The following is a 26464-nucleotide window of genomic DNA, read 5'->3' as shown; positions in this document are numbered from 1 at the left end:
CCGTTGCCAAGTGCCGCTGGATGCAAAAAATGTTGCGACGGACCTCACAACCTACCAATAAAACCCTAAAAAAAAATCAAATATATGTATATAAATATATTCACTTTTACCCTTTATACATAAATTTAAAAAAAAAAAAATTAGCTGTTGCTCGCTTAAGTCGGCGGCTAGAAGTGACCAACCTCTAAAAACCAGTTCTCTACTACACCTCAAAATCAATTTCTATTGGTCACTCTCTGACCAATCCACACAACATGCGTATAAACATCTTGTCATTAATACAACATTTTCCCGCTATACTAGCGAAACGCGGGAAAATATCAATACATGTATATCCATCCTAAAAAAAAAATTCAATACACCGCCGTCTTTTGAAAATCCATAACGCAATTCACCATGTGAGACTGATTGTAAAAGTCTTGATGTTATGCACACATCCTATGCATACATCGATAAATGCTTGCTGCACTTGAATTTTGAGTATAGTTTCAAGCCAAATTCAACGCATACCATACGATTTATCGTGAAGTCCCAGGGAAGAAGACCTCAAATATATCAAATGAATTCGACACAGTTATACATAGAAGTATATTCATCATCCAATATCAAAATAGCACAAAATACACATTCCTGTGAAACATCTTGAATCCCATCTCCAATTCCTTGGCTATGTGCCTCTTTGAAACTCTGTCATTATTGGTACACCGATTAATACCTCATGGTGCTTGAATTAAACGCAAGAAGAATATAACCAATAATACCTGGAAGAACAAATTTGATGTTAGAAAACTGATAGATACATATATCTTGTAACTCTGATATTTTAGTAAATATGTATAGGATCTCTTTTTCTCTCTCTTTTAATCTATATAAAAAAAAATCAAAGTCATCATCATTGTGGCTAGCAAAACATGCATACTATCATTAAATGATAAGATAAATCAAAATTCCACCATTAAGTTCAAAATTTATGAATTGCACTAATCATTTTTTTTTAATTAAGAAAAATATGAATGTGTTTGTATAAACATCCATTTGATAATCAAGTTATGATAACCTTATTTTCATCAGAATAATCAACATTTACTTTACTATTTGTAGAAATACTTCCTACTGAAAACAATCTCACCAAATGGCATCAAAACAAATGTAGTTGGATAAACATCCATAAAATCATTTTATGATATAATTTATCAGAAGTTCAAATTCCAATAAAATTTTACTTTATTTTCATCAGAATTATCAACCTTTACTTTTACTACTTATGTAGAAATACTTTCTACACAAACAAATCTCGCCAAATGGCATCACCACATATGTGGCTGGATACAAATCCATACATTCATTTTATGATATAATTTATCAAAAAGTTCAATTTCCAATCAAATTTTACTTTATTTTCATCAAAATTATCAACCTTTACTTTACTACTTATGCAGAAAAACTTTCTACATAAACAAATCTCGCCAAATGGCATCATGCACCAAAAATGTGGTTGGATACAAATCCATACGTTCATTTTATGATATAATTTATCAAAAAGTTCAAATTCCAACTAAATTTTACTTTATTTTCATCAGAATTATCAACTTTTACTGTACTTTATATGTAGAAATACTTTCTACTTTAACCAACTCGCCAAATGGCATCACCACAATACGGTTCAAAAAACATCCATAAATTCATACTATGTGAAAAATTTATCAAATACTTCAAGTTCCAATCAAATTTTTCTTTGATTTCATGAAAATTATAAACTTTTACTTTAATATATACCAAGAAACACTTTCTACAGAAACCAGTCTTACTAAATAGCTTCATCACATATGTGGTTGGACAAACATCCATAAATTCAAACTCGTATGATAAAGAACCCACTTTCTACTTTAACCAACCCGCCAAATGGCAACACCACAAATGTAGTTGGATAAACATCTATAACATAACATCATTTTATGATAAAATGTGCAAAGCATTCGAATCCAATCAATTTCTATTTCATAGTATCAGCAATATAATGAAAACAATCTTTAATAGATTGCCAAATGACAATACCATATAAATGGTTGGAAATCATTCGTAAAAGCATGATATGCTAAATTGTGCCAAAGTTATTCAAATTCAAACCCTACTCAATATTATTTCAAACAGAAATATTAATTTTCATTTGACTATTTTTGTACTTCTCATTGTCTACTGAAATCAATCCCGCCAAAAACCAAACACCATAGATGCGTTATGATAAACATCCATAAAATATTTTATGCTAAGCTGGGTTAGAGTTGGAATTCCCCCCAAATTCTATTTTTGTTTTAAATTCAAAAATAACAGCTTTTAAATAGCTACAGTATCATAAAAATCACTTTCCAGTGAAAACTAATTTCAATAAAAGTAAATACTCCAAAAATTGTTGCCAATTAATAAAAATTCCTTAAATCATTTCATTATAAAATGAAATATATCAACATTATCAAAATTCAAATCTCCCAAACACTACCAATCACGGAAATTGTGCAAAACAGCTTATGAAATTAATATTCAGAAAAAATTTAATTCAATTTTGGTGAATCATTTTTAAAATTAGAATTCATTGACAAAATCTCCTTTTTACTCGAAATCAAAACCGACAAAAAACAGTATCTGTTATGAAAACTTCTTAGAATTGAAACTAAATACTTAGATCTCTTTTTCTAGAAAACTCAATCAAACCAATTAACAACACTGCAAATACTGCAGAATTATCATTCCTATAAATATTTTATACCATCTTGATCTTTTTTTTTTTAAATTAATACTCAATTGATAAATTTCAATTCTAAGTAGATAATTGAAATGAGCCCTTAGTTTAACTACAATGAAAATCAAAATGCAAATATTCTAAACCTTTAATTCTCTTTCACAAAGCCGTACCTGTCCTGCATTAATCATAAGACAAGTAGAACTCGTTTTCTTCTATAAAAATTATATGTCATTAAATATATACTTGGTTAATAGATACCAAACAAAAATCATCTATGCCCCATACTCTACTATAAGAATTCATGATTGAATGGTCTACTAAAATAAATCAAAAAACGAATTATTATACTCAAAGATCAGAATATGAAATGCTTCTCTTTTCCATTATGATGGAGTCCGCATTAAATTTAACTTTTAATTGGCTTAAAACGCAAAGAAAAAATCTACCGTACTTCTCTGGAGATCTTAAAATCACCTTCTTCATTATACTCATCGTGATACCAACCCCAACATGTAACCACGTATTTGTTTTGCTTTTCAGAAACACCAGTTTTCTTCCTATAACAAATCTATCTTTCTACAAAACAAAATATCTATTTCTGGAAATAACTTCTATACTGACTAGAATTAACGAATCTCATAATGTAATACAATCATGTATTTGTTTTCAAATTCTCTCTGTTACAAACCTTGTTATCACTAATTTATTACTTATTCAAAAACTGATCAATTGTATTCTCAAATGAATACTTATCTTATAAAAACAAGATCTAAGATGGTTTTTCTTTGATGACCTCGTTTTCCACACTGTCAAATCTCTCTCCAACTCTATTTTCTGTGATTTCATATCATCTACAATGGCTAAACATGTCGATGAACCACGCCCTACGCCACTCCGTTCTGCATCTGAGATTTAAACTTTATCGTGCTCTACGTGTCGTCCTAAACTGGTATTTAAACCACTATTCACCTCTTATATAGCCTTGCTAACGAGACCGGTTCTAAAGAACCACGTGATATACACCAGGTATTCGAATGAAAACCTTGTAATTCCGAAAAAGTAATTCATTATCACACCAAGTAGAAATTGATTTCTGTCTAATTCCTTCCTCAAACGAAAGAAATCATTTTTTCTTATGTCTAGTTCCTTTGTATTTTGTTCACAGCGAAAGCAATATGTGTAAAAGGTAAGAAAATGATAATTAGTTTTCCCTGTTTCTGTAACTATACTCATTGTTATAATCTTAGTATGGATAATTAAGCTAATTTTTTTTGTTCTTTCTTCTTCTTTTTTTTTTAAAGTTTTGATGAGTGCTGTCAAGAATGGGATGATATCTTTTTACTCTGTAAAGGTACCGGTATATGCTTGTGAATATTGACTTAATAAATAACTAAAAGTAGAAGATTAACTAAATTATCATGTTTCTGTTCTGGAAAAGCAGTTTATGTCTAGGTAGTAGGAAAAGTTCTTAAATATTTTGAATTCAATGAGGGTAAAAACATTTGAAATACTTTGATCCTTTGCAGTACGTTGTTCTTATGAATTCATAATAATTGTATTCTCTAAAGGTTTAACAGGTAGTAAATTAATTTTTTTTTCCCATCGATCAAAATTTTGCGCTTTGATTTTTATATGTGTCTTGAGAGATAAGAAGAATGTCACAAAACTACAAAACATTTTTTTTTTTGGTTTGATTTTCTACAAGAAGATTAACATCATCTTATTAAATTCATAGGTGCTTTTAAACTTTATGAAATAATCAATTATATTTTTTATCCTGATATCGTATTTTCCCATTTTTTTGTAAGAGTAACAGATACAGATTTCACCGTCAATTGTACAATAACACTTCTCATGATTTCCTCTTTTCTGATATTAGTCTGTTCTCCCGGATATACTGGACCGAATTTCGCAGATATGTCCATATCCTAATTATGGCTCAGAGTGTCAGGGAAGGTGTGATTGTGATGAGCGCCACTGTGACATTACTACAGGATGTTATGACGATTCTGGTAAATAGTACTTATCTCCTGATAAAAATAGATGAAACATGACAATAACATTAAAAATCCTAAATATTTTCCTCCTGTTTTATTCCTCCTCGTTAATATGTAATATTCCTTGGAAAGCACACGGTTTATGAATTCAGAATGACGAGATAATTTCATTTCATTTCATTTTATTCAGGTAAAAATATCACAGAATGTCATGATTAACAAATTAAAACATTACTGACTAGCATACTACTAGAAAAAGAAATACACACACATTATCTCAGCACCATGCTAATTAAAGAAGATCAATTTAACATATATATGTAATTATTATTAAATACATTGCATGACATACAGTTGATAGATATTACCTAAGGATAGCCCATAAAAGCCTTATTAAAAAGGCTTATTTCCAATGGGGTCCTCAAATAACAGCCATGTTAGTAAACAAAAAATAACAAAATTACATAAACATTGGAATTTAGGCAGGTACTTTTATGAGTGCATTATAGAAAAAACATGAAGACTCTTTCCCTTTTATCTTTGGTATAATAAAATTCTTATTTGTTGCACTTCTTGTGATATTATTATTTAAAACAAAATGTTCATGGAGGTAAGCTGGTGCATTACCATGATATATATTAAAAACATGATTTAATCTTAATTGTTTAGCTCTTTCCTCCACTCTTAACATATTTAGAGAGTTTAACATTTTGTTAGAAATACTCTCTCTCTTGGACTAAGGTTTAAAATGAACGGTACTACATTATTCTGGGTTACTTGTAATCTGTGTTTAAGTTGGTTGTTTATTCCACAATACCAAGAAGAACTGGCATAGTCGAAGTAACATTGTATCAGGGCAGAACATAGGGTCTTTCTAGACTGTGTTCTAAGACAGGATGCATTTCTATATAGAAACTTAAGTCTAGCATTAACTTTTTGTATGATACTTAAAACAATATTTTCACATTAGAGAAACTTGTCAATACAGATTCCTAAATATCTAACACTTTCAGAACCATTAATGAGGTGACCATTACACAAAAGTTTAAAATCTGGGATATTTTTTAGCTTTCTTGGAGGACCAAATAAAATACTAGTAGATTCTGTCTTACCTAAATGGAGTGACAATCTATTGTCAACTAACCAAGAAGAACATTTGTCAAGAACAATGCCCAGTTTTTGAGCAATAATAACAGGATCTCTGTGTGCATAAAAAATGGCACTGTCATCCGCATATAAAATTAATTTACAGTCATTATCAATACCGACAGTCATATCGTTGACATATATTAAAAATAAAAGAGGTCCTAAGATGCTGCCTTGAGGAACACCACAATTTACAGTATTAAAGTCTGAAGAAGTATTGTTGACATGAACTTGTTGTTGTCTACAAGACAGATAAGATTTGAACCACTCAGTGGATAAAACTCCTTAAACTTTTAACTTATCACATAAAATTGTATGATCAACAGTGTCAAAAGCTTTTTGCAAATCCAACATTACCATACCTGTAAAAAGCCCTTTGGATGTATTACTTTTGATAAAATCTAACATATGTATTAAACAAGTATCTGTTGAAAATTTGTTTCTAAAACCTGATTGATAAGAATACAACAAGTGATTATTGTTTAAAAAATCTAAAAGTTGAACATGGACACATTTTTCCAAAATCTTTGAAACTATACATAATATACTGACTGGCCTATAATTTCCCACTTCAAGGGAGTTTCCTTTCTTGAACAGAGGCTTGACTCTTGCCATTTTAAAATCATCTGGTACAATACCGGTTGTTATAGATTTGTTTACAATGGACATTATAGGTTCTTTAATATAAAAAGCACTATCTTTTAAAAACCTTGCTGGTATATTATCTAAAATAAAATACTCTCTTGAAAAAAAAATTAAAAAAATATTTATTTTTATATTATTGATCACTTGATTTAAGTTAAGAGAAATTATTAAAATTTCAGCTCAGAAAAGATTCTTAAATGACTTTTGTAATTGTGTGTCTTCTGTAAATGAGTATATTGTAGAGAAAAAACAATTTAGGAGAATCAACAATTTATTAGCATTGTGATAAAGCATATTTTTTGTCTTCAAAACTATATAGTTTCTATATGAATCTAACACAAGGTTACTTTAGTGATCGCTGTGTGCATAGATGTGTATTTCCAAATTATGGGAAATACTGTCAGCAAGTGTGTCAGTGTAAACAGTCTGATTGTGATCATGTAACCGGATGTAGACAAATTCAAGGTAAGAATCAATTTATATAATTTGTATTTTTTTTTTAAATCTCGGATTAAATTCTAATTCTGTAAATTACATTGTTGCGCTTTCCACCTCGGGAGAGAGAGTGGGGCAACTGTGTGGGCTTTCCACTCTCGTATGTCAACTTTATGAATAATTAAGTCAGGATAAAAATTCAATAAATAAAATCTATTGCACTATGTACAATTTAATATAAGTATTGTTATAATAAAAGTCACAATATCTGACACCTTTAAAGTAAAGTCACTCCCACAGCCCGTAGGAAAAAATCTCCCAAAATATTTATAAAATTTAGCTACTTGAAATAGAATATACTTTCTTTAATTTAATATATACTTTATTTATAAACTATAATCCCTATATAGTTTTATTAATAAAATGTTACTCCCATAAATTCTCCAATACGTTTTTCCGTCGATGGGTCTCCGACTCTACTTATATCTCAGCGTCTCTTTTTAATATAACTTGACTAATATAATTACCCATCTGGTCAGCATTGGGTCTGCCATCCCTCTAAATGCTTGACTATGAGGAAAGCAGTACCAAAGAAAATAATTCAGAGGCTTCTGTATCCACGCAACTTCTCCCCCTTTCTCCTCTTAGCAGACGAATTTTTTGCTTCTTTATATACCTTTACTGTACCCACCTGTAACCTCAATTAGCCAATCGCTGACCCTACGCCACTTCCGGTATAAACAAATCAGGGAAGTGCACACAGAGAAGTTATCATTACTAACCATACCTAAATACGATAAGCACAAGTAGATATTATGTTATTAAGTTGATTTAAACAATGACAATACAATGTTCAAAGACAAAACGTGATAATTGACTTCAAACATGCTATCGAGATCGAGACCGGGTCGAAATACAGTGAACCCGACTCCAAAATAATATTATACGATTGACAGCATATAATCAATATCTTTTACAATTATTTACCAATTATTTAATGACAAACAATCATGTACATATTATCACGCTGTAAACATCAGTATACATCGCGAGTGATTCATTAAATACACAAAAGTGACATAATGAATTTCGTAACATAGCCCCCTCTTGAAAAAAACATTCGTCCCGAATGCAACTGGACTTGGGTCTACTGAAAACATCACTTGCAGCTATACATAAGTAAGTATAAATCAATATAACAACAATGCAACGAAATTGTACAATGACATGGATGCATGAAATGACAAGAAATAGCATTATTGGAAAATGGTAATCAGTAAAATCGCACTTAACTGAAATTCATATATACATAACAATGATAATGCTACATGCAATTACTATATTTAAAAAGTTCATTTACCTTTATCCCAAAACTTCTTGATATCTATAACTACAACAAATACAAAAATCAACTCGAAGCTAGTGGGCTTTATAATATTAATAACGCTCCTATCATCAAAACACTTGACCAATGAATGATTATTTAAACAAGGACATACATTCAACAGAGAATTAATACTTTAACTTTATTATAGCAATTTACAATTATTTTTCTAAAACACTCTTTATGCCCAAGGATCATAACAAACCTTTGGCTCCCAATAACCTAAACTAGGGTCTCTAGTCTATAAAACGCAGCCTCAATATGAATCTTCCTTATTGTCTTGGCGTCACTGATTAGTTGGCGGTTGATGTTTTGGCTCCATCTCTCAGGTAATGAAGTATTATTTCAAAATATGTTGAGTCCCGGTCCATGAAGTACACCTTAATGTTCCCTCGGTCATGAATAATATAAGATTGTGATATGGTGGGGTCCTCCATCATCCTAGCAAACAATTGATAAGGATGGTTTCTCAGCATGGCAATCGTGGTTACAAACAACTCCCCCCCCCCCCCATCGTCTAGACCGACACGTTCCTTCGACACTAAGGATGAGGGTAGCGCGCTACTGCAAGGAGACGTCTGAATGGAAGCGCCCTGTTTGTCGAATTTTCTCTCAGTTGCGGTTGATACTGGATGTTGAAGTAGCTGGTGGTTCAGCAATTGACACATCCGGAGTCAGAAGATCTTCATCTGATGAATCGCTCAAGGTATCGCCAAACTTAGCCCCTCATTTTCCGACAACATCCCAAACATCAATAATGGGCATAATATCACTGCATAAGATTATTTACTAAAATTTCTGACAAAATGATGAGCTATTTAATATTCGCTAAGCTATATATATTTCGAAGCAGACCCAATATTACTAGTTGGGTTTATTAATTCCTTTGCTTCAACAGATTATAGTGAACAACTTCAAAAGATTATAGTGAACAACTTTGGGTTTGCTTTTTGTTGTTCTTCTAATTTTTTATATGACATCATTGATTCTTTTCAGAATTAAGTAAGGTCCTAACCAATGACATTGGAGCTTTGGTGATCCCATCAGGGGCGGATACAGGATTTGTGGTTAGGGGGGGGGCGTGGATAACTTTGTTGAGGCAGGGGTCTGGGGGCCGCCGTAAGGCCCCCAGTGGGTCCAGGGCGAAGCCCTGGTGGGGGCCCAGGGGGCGAAGGCCCCGGAAGCTCCTGGGTTTTCGTGTATTTTAGAGTAAAACCAGGCACTATAATAGTGCATATTTTTCAATTTTTTTTGTTACAAGTGGCATATAGGTTCGGATGTTTGAATGATAATATTGTATTGAATGTTTCTCAGTTCTCATTGTATTGTAACACATGCCACCTTAATAAACGATTTAGCTACTTAGTACTTACTAATAGTGGTATTGGTTAGTGATGTACCAAAGTACGCCGTGTTTAATACTAGTTATATTATACTTTGAATGGGGGGACCAGGGGGCGCAGCCCCCGGAAGCTCCTGGATTTTTGTGTATTTTAAGAGTAAAACCAGGCAGAATAACAGTGGTTTGGTTGGTTTTGTACCAAAATGTGGCATTATAAATATTAGTCACATCATACTTTGAAAATTTTAGGGGGGGGCGTGCGCCCCCCACGCCCCCCTTAAATCCGCCAGTGCCCATTTCATTAATATTATGGGCATAGTGCAATACAAGATTTCCCTCCTTGTAACCTTGAAATTTTATCTTCGAGTTGTATTCCCTTAACATTTTTTCTGTAGCTAAACTCATTTTATCCCTAGCAAACTGATGTACTTTATCCATAGTCTGAGACAATTTGTAAGCATATTCTGACATTTCTAATGTAATTTCAGGTTGTAGCCTTCCTAATACTAAATCAGCTGGGAGAGAAACATGCCTTCCAAACATCATCTCACATGGACTCACACCAAATGACTCGTGCTGGGCTGACCTATTAGCTAACATGAGCAAGGGTAAATGTTTTTCCTAATCTTTTTGATTTTGAGATACAAATGATGCTAACATATTTTCTATTGTTCTGTTTGCCCGCTCTACCAACCCATCTGACTGAGGTCTATATGGTGAGGTTCAGGTTTTCTCAATGCCTAATATCCAAAACATATCCCTAAACACATCTGACTCAAATGACCTTCCCTGATTGCTATGGATCTGCATGGTGTCCCAAAAATACTAACTAGTCTATCAATTAACTTTTGAGATACTATGATGGTTTTCTGGTTACGTATGGGTACCACATCCACCCATTTCGTAAAATAATCGCCCATCATTAAGATGTACAGATTTCCCTTATTGAATTTGGGCAGTGGTCCTATAATGTCAATTGCTACCCTTTCTAAAGGAGCACCAACCATATTTTTGAAATGGGGCCATTCTTCTCCTATTAGGGCATTTTCTAAATTCACAAATGTCGTACGTTACACAGCAATGTTTTGTATAAGTACTCATTTGGTACTAAAAACATCTTTCCCTTACTTTAAATAGGGTTTTCTTAATACTTAAGTGACCTTCTTTAGTACTTTTGTGTAACAGGGGCAAAACTTCTCCTACTAAAGCTTTTGGGATCACTAAACAATAATTTCTCGTGGACATAGTATAGGATAATATGTCTGTATTCTAATGACTAGTACCGAATCCAGTAAAATTTGCAAATTTCACTTAAATCGCAAGTAAGTTAAGGCAACGTATAGAAATTTCTATGCAGTTGACTAATCAAAACCAATAAGGTCTGAAATTATTGCACAGAAAAAGTTGAAACTTGTTTTCTTATTATGGTACACACGACATGCCCTAGCCAGTGCACATTATGACGCCACATCATGACGTCATAGGCCTGTACTACACAAGTTTATAAGGAACATTAACAAAATAGCTTCGGCGCAAGGGCATACTCAACTTTGTTCTTGAGAAAGAAGGTATTAGTAGACGCAGAAAATTACAAGAATTTATTATATTGGTGCACAAATGTCGACAGTGCAATTGTATATTTATTATTAAAAAGATTTAAGTTGAAACTGGGTGAAAAATCACTGTCCGGTGTAAGTTTCCTAACATTCTATCAATTGAGAAAACGCCTGGGATTTGTGCAGTTATTTTATTCATTTTTATAGCATTCTTCAGAATATTTTACTTTATTTATTGAAAATATATAGGATATGCCCTTGCTCCAGTGTTATTTTGTTGATGTTTATTACCTTGAATGGGAAAGAGCAACGACGTCATCATAATATGACGTCATAATGTGCAGTTGCTTTACAAGGTTGTGTGTACTAACTATGTATAAGGAAATAAGCTCACATCTTCTCTTTGTAAAAATTACACAAATTATGTATTTCCCTTAGCTCATTTGCATAGAAAAACGTCTACCCAGCCTTAACTTACTTGCGATCTTCCCAATGGGGTTAAGTTCCATCTTGTACCCACCTACTAACATGCTTTAAATCTGGGTCTTCATTTTGATAGTTTCCTACACCAAAATTTTCTGTGTTACTTATTCTTTTTTTGTTTTCAGGTTCCTTTTGTTTTGACCTAGTTTCCACAACTGAACATTTTTGTGTAGATTCTTCAGGTAGATATTTTACCTCTGCTTTAGCACAGTATGTACACTCGACGTCAGCGCTAGATCTACAGGATAAAGCATCTGCATCCCCATGCAAGCGACCTGGCATGTGTTCTATTTCAAATTGGTAAAAAGCTAATGTTTCTAGCCAACGGGCTATTTGACCGTCGAGATTCTTAAATTTCAGAAGCCATAGTAATGAAAAATGGTCTGTTCTTATTTTGAAAATTTGCTCTTTAAAATGTGCTTGATTGAATGAACATTACCTAACAATTTCCATCTAGAATTTTTATCATAATGATAAGGAGATAACGAACAGTATTCAATCTCAAAGTCCATTAAACAACATTATCAACTTGCTTGTCAATAATTTACCTCGTTTTAGAAATTGTTCATCTGTAGAGCATGCTCTTGCGTATCGAATCAACTGAGATATATATATTCCGTATGCAGGTGATGAATGTATAAAATAAAATATTTATAAAATGGACTTTTTTCAGTGATTGATACTTCAACCAGAAAATTAAGTGCCAACATGACATGTACAACTTAAATTATTTTTTTTGAAAAGTCCAATATATTGATAATTGATAAACTTGCCTGACATGTACCATGGTGGAGCACAAACATCCAAAAGCATTGTTGCCTCCTTGTTCAAAACACAGTGATATACAAAGTTTCAGATAACGTGCAGTTCTGTATTTTCGAAAGGTTCTGACAACTTTTCTCTTTTTCGGCCAATCTCCAGTCAGTTTCATTGGAAGGACATTTAGGCACATAAGATACCGTAGGAATGGTTTTAGGACATGATATTCCAAAGACAGACTTCATATATATCACCTTAAATTTAAAGATACATGCCTAAAGAGCATACAGATAACTTCAGTCTGGGTACTGATGATAAAAAATAAATTTACAAATGTGGATGTATGAAGGATAAAGGGGTTTTTTTAGCATCCTAAACCATCTGAAATGTCTTACCTTTATTTTCAAGGCTTCTTTTTTAGAAAAAAAAACGTTTGTAGAGATAGTAACGTAACATTTTCCTTAACATTCTGTTCACAGAAGCTTAATATGTTTTATTCTTGTCATGCAAGACTTTAGTTATCTTTGATAACAAGAACACACAATTTGTCAGAAATTGCCCACTCTTGGAAAAAGGACGGATGGATAATAGTATCCTTTCCCAGAAAAAGCATGGCGATCATCATAACCCGATACCTCTGTCTTAGAAACGTCGTTTTTCCGATATGGATATAAAATAGGTGCTTTCTTTTAATCACATATGATATGTTTAAAGTCTAAAGTTAATGCTAATCCAGTGATTTGATAATTAAAATATTGTTAAAGATATTAACCTGTTTTTCTAGTGATAATTTTCATAACAAATTATACTGAGATCACGTCTTCCACAACTTGGTTTTATTGGGCAACATAACAACCGTCATTTTTAACCCTCTCCCTTACTTCACTAAAACAGTCAATCAATTTGATTCTTGAATTCCTATAAAGTATTTGTCTTTATTAACCTTATACAAATAATCATATGACTGATTGATTAATTCTATGTTGTTTAACGTCCCTCTAGAGAATTTTTCACTCATATTGAGACGCCACCACTCGACAAATGTTGTCCTATACGCGGCAATTAGGGCCATTGAGGTATCTTTTTCATGCCAACACCTACTGCTACACGAGACCTCGGTTTATACGTTCTCATCCGACGGTTCGATCTCCACGACCCACGGTGTGATTCGAACCCGCGACGTGGGGATCGAGGCAGACGCTTTTTTGTCAAAAGTCACCTACATATTGGCCTCTTTTCACATTGTGACGACACAATCATAAACAAAACATTATTTATAATTTGCTTTTAGGGAATGTGTACTTACTGTATTTGTGCCGATTAGTTTTCTGATATGAATTATGGTTCTATTATTATACAGATAGTTCGCGAACTTTTTAATCACCCCTCATATGATTCGAAACTACTCATTGATTTGACATTCAGTTCAATAAAATAAGTAGATCATGCTTTTAAGAATTTATGTTACATCTTTGTAAAACTGACGCCTCTCTCCTAAAAGATGCAAAGTCTATATAAAACTATTTGTCAGTTCTTACCATAGCTGTAAGACAGATGCGACTGAGAATAAAAAGATTGTAGAATTCAGTCATTGTTCCTGTTTGATGTCATCTTTCGAACCTGAATAAGAATAAAAACACAATTAAGTAAACTTGTTATATACTTATCTCATTAACAAAACACAATTAGGTAAAAATTATAATTCAGATAGCTCATTGCTTTACTATGTTTATATATAATTGTTTGGTGATTATGTAGTGTAAGATACTTGTATGCCATATAATTTGAAAAAAAAAATAATCACATAACTTCTTTGAAATTGATATACAACATTTTCTATATCAGTGATTTTTACAAACTGCAAATTTTTAATGGGAACATGTGTACAACTATCTGCAGACTGTAAAGGAAGAATCACTTTTTTAAAAATTTAAACAAATATACAGGTGGAAGTCCGACGGATCATTTACATTCATCTTATTTTTCTCTCAGCAAAGCCATGAACTACGCATGTCAGTCAACTTTTACGCTGTAAGCAAATGATATTTTTTGCATCTTCGTACAATTTTAGAGAGTAATTGAAATCAACCTTTTATTTCTATAATTAATTATTTGTATCAAAATGCCAACATTTTGGAAGCATTTTTTAAGTTTAAGTGACATTGATAAAGTTTTGTTATAAATAACACTAATATACAATATTAGGTGCAAAAATGGGCAACACGCAGATGTTTTAAATGATTCTTTGGGTAAGTGTGAAAAAAGACATGATCTATACTTTTGATATTTCATTTTTTCTATTTTCTCATATATGTCTCTGAGGCAGGATATAAATATTTTCCATACAGTTGTAACTGCGTTGTTTTTTCCGGTATGATATACTAACATAAACAATTAATTAGTACTTGCTTGCTTTTTTACTTTCTCATTTAATAACTTACTCAATTATTTACTTAATTACTTAGTTTTAATCAATTGTTTATCTGTTTAAGTTTCCACTTGCAGCTTTTCTTTGCGTGCAAAATAATACACAAAATTTAGAGAGGTATACTGACAAGGGATACATCCAGAGTATATATCTGTCTTAAAAGAGAAATATGCGGTCAGGTGTTTGCGTGTATTTTCACATTCAACTTCAAATGAGATTAAAATTCATACACTCTCTTTTTGAAAGCTTATAGTTTCAGTTCTGTAATATTGTTGAAAAGAGGAATCTAAATACAAGCTGTCCCAATCAAACATATTAAATTCTCAAATTAAATACACTGTAATAAACTATCGGGTAAACAGCAGATTTAATAAAGCAGAATAAGCTTTTCATTCAAAATCAATAGATGAGAAACAAGATATGAAGATACATTAAAATGAACATTGTTTATCATGCTTTAAGGTCAGTTGGAACCATACAAATCAAGACAGGAGCAAATGAAGAATTCATACACTGTCAGTGTCAATGAATTGTAAATGCAGTGTCTTGCTCTCATATGTAAATGTAAATTAAGTTGCTGTAGTTTTCATTTAAGAAAATGAAATATTAAATCAAGTACATAGAAACTATATAACATTTTAATTTCCTTGAAGGAAGTAAGAAAGCTGCTTACTTAGGTAAAGGCAAAATTGTCTTCTTCATTAAATAAAAACAGAAAATAGATTGGAATTCTTGAACCAGGTAAATCCCAATGTCTAACGATATATCTAAAAATTAGGGATGTCAATTTTACTCGGACAGCTTAGTCGAATAGTCGGATGCTTTAGTCGAACGATAGTCGAATATTCGTTTTATTTTAATTTTTTTCATATTATTTTTATTGTTTGTCTTTTACAGAATAGTTTACAACATTTAACCTACGCTATCACCATTATACAACGAATTACTGAATTGTAAACATGTCCGTAGTACAAGTATAAAAACTGTTAAATATCAATATTTATCCAATGAATTTAATTTCAAAATTGATATATTAGCTGCTGCACGTTTATCTAAATGCAGGATTATATCAAACGCTCCTATTTGTCTCTTTTTACGTAACGGTAGTACATGTACCCCTTAATTGAAGCCAATTCCTACTTGTCCGTCAATGATCTTTGAAAGGTAAACAATTAAAGCGTGTCTCTTATAAAAACAAAGACAGAGCCAGAGCTTGGGATAAATCTTAATGATGAAATTTTATGCAAACAATCAATTATTATATAAAATTTATATCAGAAAAAGAAAACACGGTTTAATTACTCTCATTACTGATCATAATTCTCATAACTAACCCCAATTTACATGTATTTACAATTTTTTTTGGAATAGTTGTATTAGTTTTAATCTACAAAACAAATAATTTCCTTTGAACAGTTATGCCATACCCTTAATTTTACATATGAAAATATCCATCTGTAAATAATTAAATAAGCAAATATAAGTTTATTGCCTTGAATTCAAAATTACTTTTATGAACCACATTTTAAACGAATAACCGACTAAAGAAATTTTAGTCGAAAGTCGGTATGATCGAACGATAGTCGTGTCGAATATTCGTTGACATCCCTACGAAAAATAGATTCACTATATCGATTTTTCATTTACATTGAGCATGGTAATTTTGAATTTTAGTTGAACGACAAGAATGCAATACCGTGTGGTTACATTATCATTTAATAATGTTCAAAATTAGGATAAATGTTAGCAGTTAAACGCAAGTGTTGTAAATGTACAGATCATATTTCGGAAAGCCTTACAGTACATGTATGGAAGGTAGTCCCATCTTTAGTTAAGAACAATTTCTCATTAATTATTCATAAAAAAATCTTGAAAGAATAAAGCCTTATTTTTTTATCATCATTGTTTTTTTATGATCATTTTCATTTTGATTATTTTTTTTCGGCTTTTCTCTCACTTCAGCTCTTCTTGTGTGGTTACAATTTCGTTACCCATTTGGATTTTTGAGAATTGGACGTCTACTGTATTAATACTGATATATATTAATATTGAATTTTTCATTTGCATCTAAGCAAGATGAACATATTGCACATTGGATATTATTTAACAGATTTACTTTAAAATTTGTTCAGCCATTCGATAGCAAAAAAATATAAATTTACAAAAGAGTGGAATGGATACATGTATCAGCTGACCCATAAGATCTAAAAATATCAAGCCAATTATTGGTTGTGATCAAGAGGAATGTCATATATATTACATATTGGGTGTAATAATTATTAAATATAGTTTGGAAACTTCCTTAACACATTGTACCAGACGCTTAACAAAGAAAAATGAATTTTATATCGATTCTCTTATTTCTCGTTCCTTCGTATTTGTTTCACAACGAAAACAATATGTGTGAAAGGTAAGATAAAATTCTTATCCCTCCTAATTTTCTAAGTCTCATTGTTTAATCGTGACATAGTGCATGGGTTAAAATAGATTCATCTTTTCGCTCTTACGTATATTTTACAGATTTGACGATTGCTGTCAAGAATGGGATGATTTTTCTATGAATTGTAAAGGTATTTGCTTGTTAACAATGATTTAATTAACAAAGTAAAAAAGTAACTAACCTGACTAAAAAAGGTAGAATATTCATTTAAATTATACCGCTCTTTAAAACTAATATTTGTATAGAATGTAAAAAAAAGTCAATTATTGAATTCAATAACATGTAGAAATCAATTTAACATATTTTGAATTTAAATTTTTCCCAGTATATATTGAATGAAATGTGTACTGATAAAATGTTGATAAAATTATCCTTCATATTCATCTTTTGCAGTGTCCTTATAAATTCATAATTTTATTTTTCTAATATTGCGCACTATTTTAATTTTATCTTGAAAGAAAATTATAAAAAAATTTCCTTCAACAGAATTAATTTTATTCATTCTTTTTGTAAAAGAAAGGTACATAGACACGGTTATAGTGCATACATCACATTGTTTACTCCAAACTCCATCATTGTTGTAATACTTTATGAAATTATTCCAAATCTCTTTTAATCCTGATAGCGTATTTTCCCATTTTTTTGTAAGAGTAACAGATACAAATTTCACCGTCAATTGTACAATAACACTTCTCTTGATTTCCTCTATTCTGATATTAGTCTGTTCACCCGGATATATTGGACCGAACTGTTCACAGATATGCCCATATCCAAATTACGGCTCAGAGTGTCAAGGAAGGTGTAATTGTGATGAACGCCTCTGTGACATAACTACAGGATGTTACGACGATTCTGGTAGATAGTACTTATATCCTGACAAAAATAGATGAAACATGACAATAACATTAATATTCCTTAATATTTTCTTCCTATTTTATTTCTCCTCGTTAATATGTAAGATCCCTTGGAAAGCACACGATTTGTAACAAACACTCTCTTGAAAAAAAAAAATGAAAAAATTATTTATTTTTATATAATTGATTACTTGATTAAAGTAAAGAGAAGTTATTGAAATTTCCGCTCAGAAAAGATCCTTAAATGACATTTGTAATTATGTCCCTTCCAATAAGTATATTGTGCAGAGAAAAACCAATTAAGGAGAATCAACAATTTATTAGCATTGTGATAAAGCATATTTTTGTCTTCGAAACTATAGTTTCTATATGAATCTAACACTTCTTTCTTGTTAACTGCTGACAAGAGGGTTGCAGACGAGGTTATTTTGGTGATCGCTGTGTGCATAGATGTAGATTTCCAAATTATGGGAAATACTGTCAGCAAGTGTGTCAGTGTAAACAGTCTGATTGTGGTCATGTAACCGGATGTAGACAAATTCAAGGTACGAATCAAATTGTATTTTTCAAAATCTCAAAAGAATAAATTCTAATGAAAATTACGTTGAAAAATAATGATGGAAATTTTTTGCAGTCACATACAATAACTCTGTAACCCAGTCACAGAGTAAGGAGGAAAATTCAACGGAAGTTCCAAATTTAGTTATTATAATTTCAAGTGCTTTGACTTTTGTGGTCGTTTTGTCAGTAGTCATTAAATTTGTATTTTGTCGACGCTCAGTTTCATCGAGCGAATCGCAGCAAGTGTCAGTACTTGAGAGAAGAGGTTGTTCGAACTCGATTAACTATTTTGTTGATAGTCCGAGTCAACGATACAGTTCAATGTATGAAACGCCCCGGTGTCAAACCGAGCCCGACCAAATTTTCTCGAATCAACAACGGGAGAGTTCATGCACCAAAATATATCCTTTGTCATCTGACTACTATGAGCCTGTTGACGCTTACGCGCAACTGCAGAAAGTAGATGGAGCTGAGTGTACTAAAGGAAAACCCTTTCCCTGATTGATGAATGTAAAAACGCGATAAAAGACTTTTCAGCTACCCTACAGGACAGAAAACCCGCAATAACTCTTTACAAATCCCACGAATTGTTCTGAAACAATATACTGAAACGAATGAGAACCACGACAACCTATTTGGGGGACATTTCATAATGCCTAGATGTTTTGAGAACAATGTAAGGATATCTTCAATTCGGCGATTTAACGGTTGAATGATTTTCATACCATTACCTAAGTTCGAGTCCGTTTTACAGATATCAAAAATGCATATTTAACAAAACAAAACTAATAGCACAGGGTTTTACATGTTTATATCTGTTTATTATCGGTAATGCAGCAATTTTTTGAAAAATAAATTATCGTTTCCTTTCCTTAAGCTTCTTAAAAATGACTTATGTAGTCATTTTTAATGCTCTAGCTGGAAATTCTCAAAATGAAGGTGAAACATGTTGGTAGTTGGAGTTGCTACTACATCACGTCTCAACAGGCTCTTATGCATCATAAATGCATTATCATGAATTACAGTCCGTGGAACGGAAGTCCAAATTTTACTTTATTGCAAGTTGAGAAACAATTCATCTTATTCAATTCCAAGATAGGTATTCGAACTGGATAAAAATACGTTTTCGAGATTAATAACTCTATTGCATCGTAGAAATCAAGCTGCAAATGTTGTCATTTGCATACACGTACAAGCTGAAATTGAATGACTGAGGTATTTTAACATCATGAGTAACAATTGTATTTTCTAAAGTAAAAGATAATCATTTCTTTTTGTCATCATTCATCTGATGTTTTTAAATTGTGTTTAACCTTATTGTATTCATTCTTGAAATCATTTGATAAAAAAAAACCAAATATTTGTAGATTACAGCATGTTGCAGGTTTTTTTTTATTTAACTATTTTTTTTAAATATATAATTGATGTAAGTCATAAAGTTAATACATTTTGTCATTAGTTTCATACAAGACTCTATAAGACTCTATGAGTGGAATATTCTCAAATGTCTCGAGACGGCCAAACCATGTATGAAGTACTTCAAAATTTCCTTTCGAACCTTTGCCAAGGACTATCATTACCAACAACAATAAGCACACAAGTAAAATAGGTTTTGATAAATGTCTTAGCACACATAAATAAAACTAAAGGTACTGTGAGTATCTCTCACTAAAATATATTTCTGCTTCCCATATAAATATAAAAGCAAAGTCCATGTTCAGCCGAAATATGGCTAAATCATTGCCGACTCGTCGTTAAAAAATAATACTCTACCAATGCATGTTTTGTTCTTAGAGACCTGAAATAAGTGTCAGATTTAAAAGTGAAATAGAAGTTGACATTAACATTATGTATATGTACATAAAAAAATGTGTAAAAGAATATTTTTTTCGTTGCCTTTGATTGTACATGCTTTTCTATGGGAACCCAAAAATGCATGTCAGTTCAAAAATGTCGTTGCAGATCAGAGGTTGTACTCAAAAACCTTAGCAGACAGACGTACAGACAGGCGGACGGACAGAAAGACGGTCATCCCGGTCACAATATACCCCTCTTTGTGAAGCGGGGGAATAATACTGAAGTATATTTTATTGTGATTAAAATGATTTTATTATTTGTTGAAAATTTACATTTTACATTCAGATTTTAAGAACCCTCTATACACTGACGAGAAATGTTTTTTGGACTTTGAGAAAATTATTTAGTGTAAAGGAGGCTATTTTAAAATAAACTAATCCATTTCTAATATAGGGAGCGTGCCTTCTTTATCCAGGAAAAAATCTTTGAAGACAGTGAAGTTGTGACACAGAATAATTGCTTTTGATTATTCAAATGCAGAAAATACATGCAAATAAAGTTTTCAAATACTCTATCTTGGTCTAACATAACGTTTAGAATACATGGATTTATTTAAAATTTTATCATACAATGCAGATTACAATTTATTCTTTTTTATGTCAAATGATGGCTCAGTCTAAATACACGCAAGTACCCTGAAATTAGGATGCACTGTAGCGAGGGTCCTTAAGGCGAGTTAGGATTGGTAAACAGTTTTACATGTACATACATGTCTATGCACAATTCTATACTTTTTTGAATGCACTTCATTTTCACTCATTTTACTGAATAGACATATAAAGACAAGCCGCAAAATCAATAAGTTACTTTTTCCTTACTGATGCTTGAAATTGCATTCTGGTCATCAAATTCAGTGACATGAGGTGTTCAAGGAATATTTTTTCATCCCTTGACATATCACATTTTTGAACGAGTTCTGCCATTTCCCATGCTTTGTTACACTTAGGACATTGTACAACTGCCTCTCCTTTAGTAAGGGTATCTTTCGTATATCCAAAGACAGTTTCTGGAGCTGAAAAACAAATAAATCAAATGTAACACAATGCAGCACAGCTAACAAGGTAATGTTTTTTAGAACATGCATTTTAATACAGTTTTCAAATGTCACAGTAGACACAATCGGCAAAAAAAAAATAAAATGAAACAAAAATCATCACCTGTGAAATGATTACAGCTCATTCTGCATTTCCTGGACGTTAAAGGCTTATTGGATATGATATCAGTTTCAACGCTGGAATCCTGGCATGCATCGTGCACAATTCTGTTGTTATTCCCGATCACTACATGTATCTTATCTTGATGCATCTTAAGGTTTTCAAAGCTAGTTTCGTCATTATAAATTATTCCATCCTCCTTTACCACAACCCAAATAATTTCTTTTGAGAAATGTGGTTTTTCCGACAATTTCTCTCTCAGCATAGATATATCTTTGGCACCCTTATCAAAAATTCATTATAAGTTATATGTTGAGATAGATAAAGTTGAAGAATTTGATGCATTATCAGATGAAATCATTTAATATTTATCAACATACTTTAAACTTTCAATTAAAAATTTACAATTATTAGACAAAATACTCCAGTAATAATGAAATGCAATCTTACTACTACGGAAACCGTCCCTGTTTTACCAGATATAGTTTCAAAGTCCATTATCTCATCGTCATCATCTCTGTAAACGAATATGTTTTCAGTGATAAACGTAAGATTTATGGTTAGAATTATTTTTTCTCGCCTTAACTCCTCTTACCTAGGGATTTCTGGGCGTTCAATCATAATACTTGCAGCACCATCTTCATCATCTTTCCTTTTATCATCTTCAAAGGTCTCTTCCGTTTTAGCAGAACTGTGAGATAAGTAACGAATGTAAACCATTTACCTGGTATCGAAAATGTACATTTTATTTATTTTAATGTTTCGATAATTAAAAATGCCGACAATGGTATAATCATACCCCTTTACGATATCCTCGACTTTTTCTTGATTTTCCGGACTATTTTCATCGACATCTTAACAATAAAACAAATAATTATCATAATTCCAATTGAAAAAAACTATTATAAATCAAACAATGCACACTAAGGACGGAACTGACCTTCTTTTTGCTCCTCAGAACAAGTCATTAAATCTACGGATTCCTCACCTTTAAATACACACATGTATTTTATCATAATTTTAAAGAGAAGCTAAATTTATCGAGTTATACAACATGATAAGGATAATTTTGATTTCCTTCAAACATAACTAATTTCAAACTTGTCAAAAATCATATCATGACATGCAGCACGCACAGAAACTAATTACAAATTCATAGTATAATAAAAAATTGAATATAGATTCATAATTATGACCTCCGCTAATCGTAGATGATCATGAATATCACATGTAAAATGGAAAACTTACCTCTGATTATCTTCGAATTTCTACATTGTTTCAATTTCTTGTCATAGAAAATAAACAAAAGTAAGATAACTACAGCTATAATGGCAACCGCTAAAAAGGCACTAATGATACTGTAGTCATTTCTGAAATTACAAACAAGGTGATATTGAATTAAATATACTGCTCATACTAAAAAAAAAGTTCTGTCATAAAAGAGAAATTTCGAGAGGAATTGGGATTTTGATAAAAACAAATTTGTAATAAGTATATGGAATATTTAGTAAATAATGTAAATTTGATAAGAAACCTATATTAAAACAAGAAGAGAAACCTTTGCAGTATATCTTATAAATAATATCAAATAATAATGTTTTAGATATAATCAAAGTCATTGCTTGAAGATGACAAGATTTTAAAGTATATGAGCGTTTTAAAGACAATCATTAACAATGTCAATGACTATGTATGACTTACTTCTTGCACTGTACTGAACTGTGTACTTCTTTTTTATCTCCTATACCTCTGTAACATGTCTGATCTGGGAATATTAAATACAAAAGGAATTAAATAATTAATGCTTGTAAAGATACTCAAACAGGATTTTTTTTCATTTCAAAGACTGTCTATAAAAGACGTCATGTACAAACGTAGTTAATTTATCTAATAGCTTTATATAAATTCCGATTTGTACACACATTTATAAGATTCATTTGACATGAATCTGGAAGGACATGCTCGAACAAACTTTGTGCAATCTAACCCTGGTTCATTCACAATTCTTTGATCCTCTGCACTGTATCTTGCACAAAACCCTGAGAAGGAATAAAGATAATATTCAAAGCATATACTGGATTTTAATTTTATATTCAGAGATTGAATGTATCTGGTGCATTTAAAGCTACTATAAATGTTCTGCAAAAATCGGATTTTTTTCCCTTGGTCATCACGTCACAACAAGATATTTCATTACTTAAATTACATTTATTTTAAATTGTTACATCTACATTGTATCTTTTGACGTCGTGAGATGTTTAGCCATTTAGTTAACAATCTTTAAGTATATTTAAGAGAATTCACGTTTTAAAATCAGTTGTGAGTTTTACACCTTTCAAGTATGATGTATAGCGCACAGCAAGGTTTTGCATTGTACTTAGTTCTTAACATTTAACATTATTTCCTTTTCATCAAGGCAATACATGAAATTTTTTGAATTTGTGTTTGCTATTAAAAGTAACAATATGTATTTCTTTTAATTACAGGCATTTATTAAACAGAAAATAGGTAAACAATAATAATAATTGAAGAACAAGGTACAGTTTCAATACAAATAAAGCACTGTATTTTTCTAAAATATGAAAGTGATATAAGAAATTGAAATAGGAATTCCATGCAGTAACAATACACAAATCTTTTTCTCATATGACCTCCTAAATGTTAATTGTGACGTCATTAACTTGTGTATTTTCCCGTATTTTCTTAAAACGTTGCAGAAGACATCAATTTTCAGAGATATTTTCATTCAGAAAACATACTCCGCCATCGTCGCCCACAAAGATCTTGAGACATGTGATTTTTCATAGCAGTTTACATTATAATATTTCCAAAAATTGAAGTTGGCGACGGTGGCAGACACTATTTTCTAAAGGAAAATATGCACAGAAATGGGTTATTCTGAGGTTTTTCTGAATTAAACTGAGATATATGTACCAAAATAATGATGCCATATTTACAGAACAGTAGTCGATCATGTAATATTGTTTAATTATTTAATATCATTGTCACAATTGATGTCCATATTTGTTTTCCATATGTTTTATCTGATTACTACATTACCAATATTATTTGCCCAATATGTTTACCATACTTTTAAGCTTGTTTAGCAGGTTTTACCTGGCGGTTTAAAATCCCGTGAAATCAGATTGGGCGTAGCAATTGACCGGAGCAGTTGTGTTTAAGACAGCTCTCAAGTTTTATTTTGTTCACGTAATTTCTTATTTCATGACCAGAGGTCCACCTATTCTGGGTAAGTGTATTTTATTTATTATTGTAAGCTGTATGATTTATTGACGGTTTTTATTCCTGAAATGGCCACAGAACTTTGTTCTATAATTTTATTCGTAAGTTAGATTCGAAGTAGTATTTGCTCATGTAAAGTATATGTCTTATAAGTAAAAGTATAAGTGTATGAGTATATGTACAATGTAGACGTAGTGTTGTATGTATAAAGTATGGCGTATAGTATTCGTCTTAAAGTGGTTGTCTACAAGTAGTACACTTAGTTTATGTGAGAACGTAAAAGTTCTGTAAAGTAGTATGAAGTGAAGTGAAGTATAAGTACAGTGCAGTAAAATGCAACTAAGTAAAGTGTAATGCAGTAAAATGCACATAAGTAAATGTACAGCAAAATGTACAAGTATGAGCAATTATATGTATAATTATATTATGTCTGTATCTAACTTTGTTTTATTTTTATAGGCCCCATTTATTTAGGCCAGCTATTCACCAATGCTATGTATGCCATCCAGCAGTGAGCTATTGAGCCATGTCGCGTGTGTTTGTACATTTTTGTAAATAAAAACTATATTTTAACAAAAAAAGTCTATTGTGATTTTGGGAAGCCGCCAGCCACCCTGTGACAATCATATTCATCTACTAACTGTTGTTAATGCCAATTTCATAAATTTTTAAGAACATTAAATTTTTAGGGCACAATAAAGCCAAAACTGGACCTTCTTCTTAGGAAGTAAATCTATCTAAACTTGCCTGATATAAACCAAACTGGAGCACAAACTTCCAAAAGCATTGTGGCCTCCTTGTTCAAAACACAGTGATAGGCAAAATTTTCAGCTGATGTGCAGTTCTGTACTTTTGAAAGATTGTGACAACTTTTCTTCTTTGCAGCTGATTTCCATTCAGTTTCGTTTGAGGGACACTTGATCACAGTGGATACTGTAGGGAGACTCTCGGGACATGATAGCCCAGTGGAAGACTTAATATTGGACCAGAAAGTCAATTGAGAAGTTATAGATTTGGGCAGAATGAAAACATATTTTTAGAAATTAGATTTTGCTATTTACAAATGTTTATTAACAATATAATTACTTGAAACTTTTCAATCTTACCCAAGTTGTGGGACAGATACAATATAGAATACAAAAAATGTAGAAACGGGACATCCTTTTCTTTTAATTTTTCGGCATTCAAACCTGGAAAAAAAAGTAATAAAAGGAAAAATTGTATTTGGAATGAACTCGTTGCGTTGGGGCAGTTGTCAATACAAGATTACAATCAATTTTTCAAAGAAACAATTATTTGCCTTGCAAAAATTTAGATGATAGTCAAAGAGATGATGTTTAAAGATTGTCTTTCTTTGTTTTAGTTTTGTACTATTAATCTCAGTTCAAAGCTGTATAAATGGTGAACTGTGTTAAAACATTCACTATCTCTGTCTTTATT

General features: G+C 31.6%; 3 protein-coding genes and 1 long non-coding RNA gene across 5 annotated transcripts; 2 read left to right on the top strand and 2 right to left on the bottom strand.

The window, feature by feature from the left end:
• Positions 1–277: 277 nt before the first annotated feature.
• On the bottom strand, positions 278–3291 carry LOC134275385 (uncharacterized). The gene is made up of 2 exons (XR_009993812.1): positions 3187–3291; positions 278–724 (listed from the first exon to the last, which is right to left on the bottom strand). It is a non-coding gene; the product is annotated as an uncharacterized LOC134275385 (long non-coding RNA).
• A 3563-nt stretch (positions 3292–6854) lies between these two features.
• LOC134275398 (uncharacterized) lies at positions 6855–15817 on the top strand. Its single transcript, XM_062757681.1, has 5 exons — positions 6855–6993; positions 10178–10297; positions 11854–12028; positions 14693–14736; positions 15813–15817. The coding sequence occupies exons 1-5, from the start codon at positions 6855–6857 to the stop codon at positions 15815–15817; spliced, it is 483 nt and encodes a 160-aa protein (XP_062613665.1).
• Positions 15818–17109: 1292 nt separating this feature from the next.
• Positions 17110–20141, top strand: LOC134275408 (multiple epidermal growth factor-like domains protein 10). 2 transcript variants are annotated; one of them, XM_062757691.1, is made up of 5 exons: positions 17110–17325; positions 17436–17485; positions 18076–18210; positions 18617–18754; positions 18844–20141. In XM_062757691.1, the coding sequence occupies exons 1-5, from the start codon at positions 17252–17254 to the stop codon at positions 19269–19271; spliced, it is 825 nt and encodes a 274-aa protein (XP_062613675.1). In that variant the 5' UTR covers positions 17110–17251; the 3' UTR covers positions 19272–20141. The 2 variants fall into 2 exon arrangements, with proteins under 2 accessions (XP_062613675.1, XP_062613674.1); XM_062757690.1 differs by lacking the exons at positions 17110–17325; positions 17436–17485 and having other exon boundaries at positions 17841–18210.
• Positions 20142–21299: 1158 nt separating this feature from the next.
• LOC134275384 (uncharacterized) lies at positions 21300–26243 on the bottom strand. The gene is made up of 11 exons (XM_062757669.1): positions 26131–26243; positions 25772–25997; positions 23704–23820; positions 23483–23546; positions 23030–23151; positions 22722–22769; positions 22581–22635; positions 22377–22472; positions 22232–22298; positions 21785–22064; positions 21300–21639 (listed from the first exon to the last, which is right to left on the bottom strand). The coding sequence occupies exons 1-11, from the start codon at positions 26182–26184 to the stop codon at positions 21431–21433; spliced, it is 1338 nt and encodes a 445-aa protein (XP_062613653.1). The 5' UTR covers positions 26185–26243; the 3' UTR covers positions 21300–21430.
• Positions 26244–26464: the final 221 nt, after the last annotated feature.

Source organism: Saccostrea cucullata, unplaced genomic scaffold (genome assembly GCF_032062105.1).
Source record: "Saccostrea cucullata isolate Sc308-1 unplaced genomic scaffold, CSIRO_AGI_Scuc_v1 ctg1840, whole genome shotgun sequence".
Taxonomy (NCBI): domain Eukaryota; kingdom Metazoa; phylum Mollusca; class Bivalvia; order Ostreida; family Ostreidae; genus Saccostrea; species Saccostrea cuccullata.
This window is presented reverse-complemented; position numbering and strand designations above follow the sequence as displayed.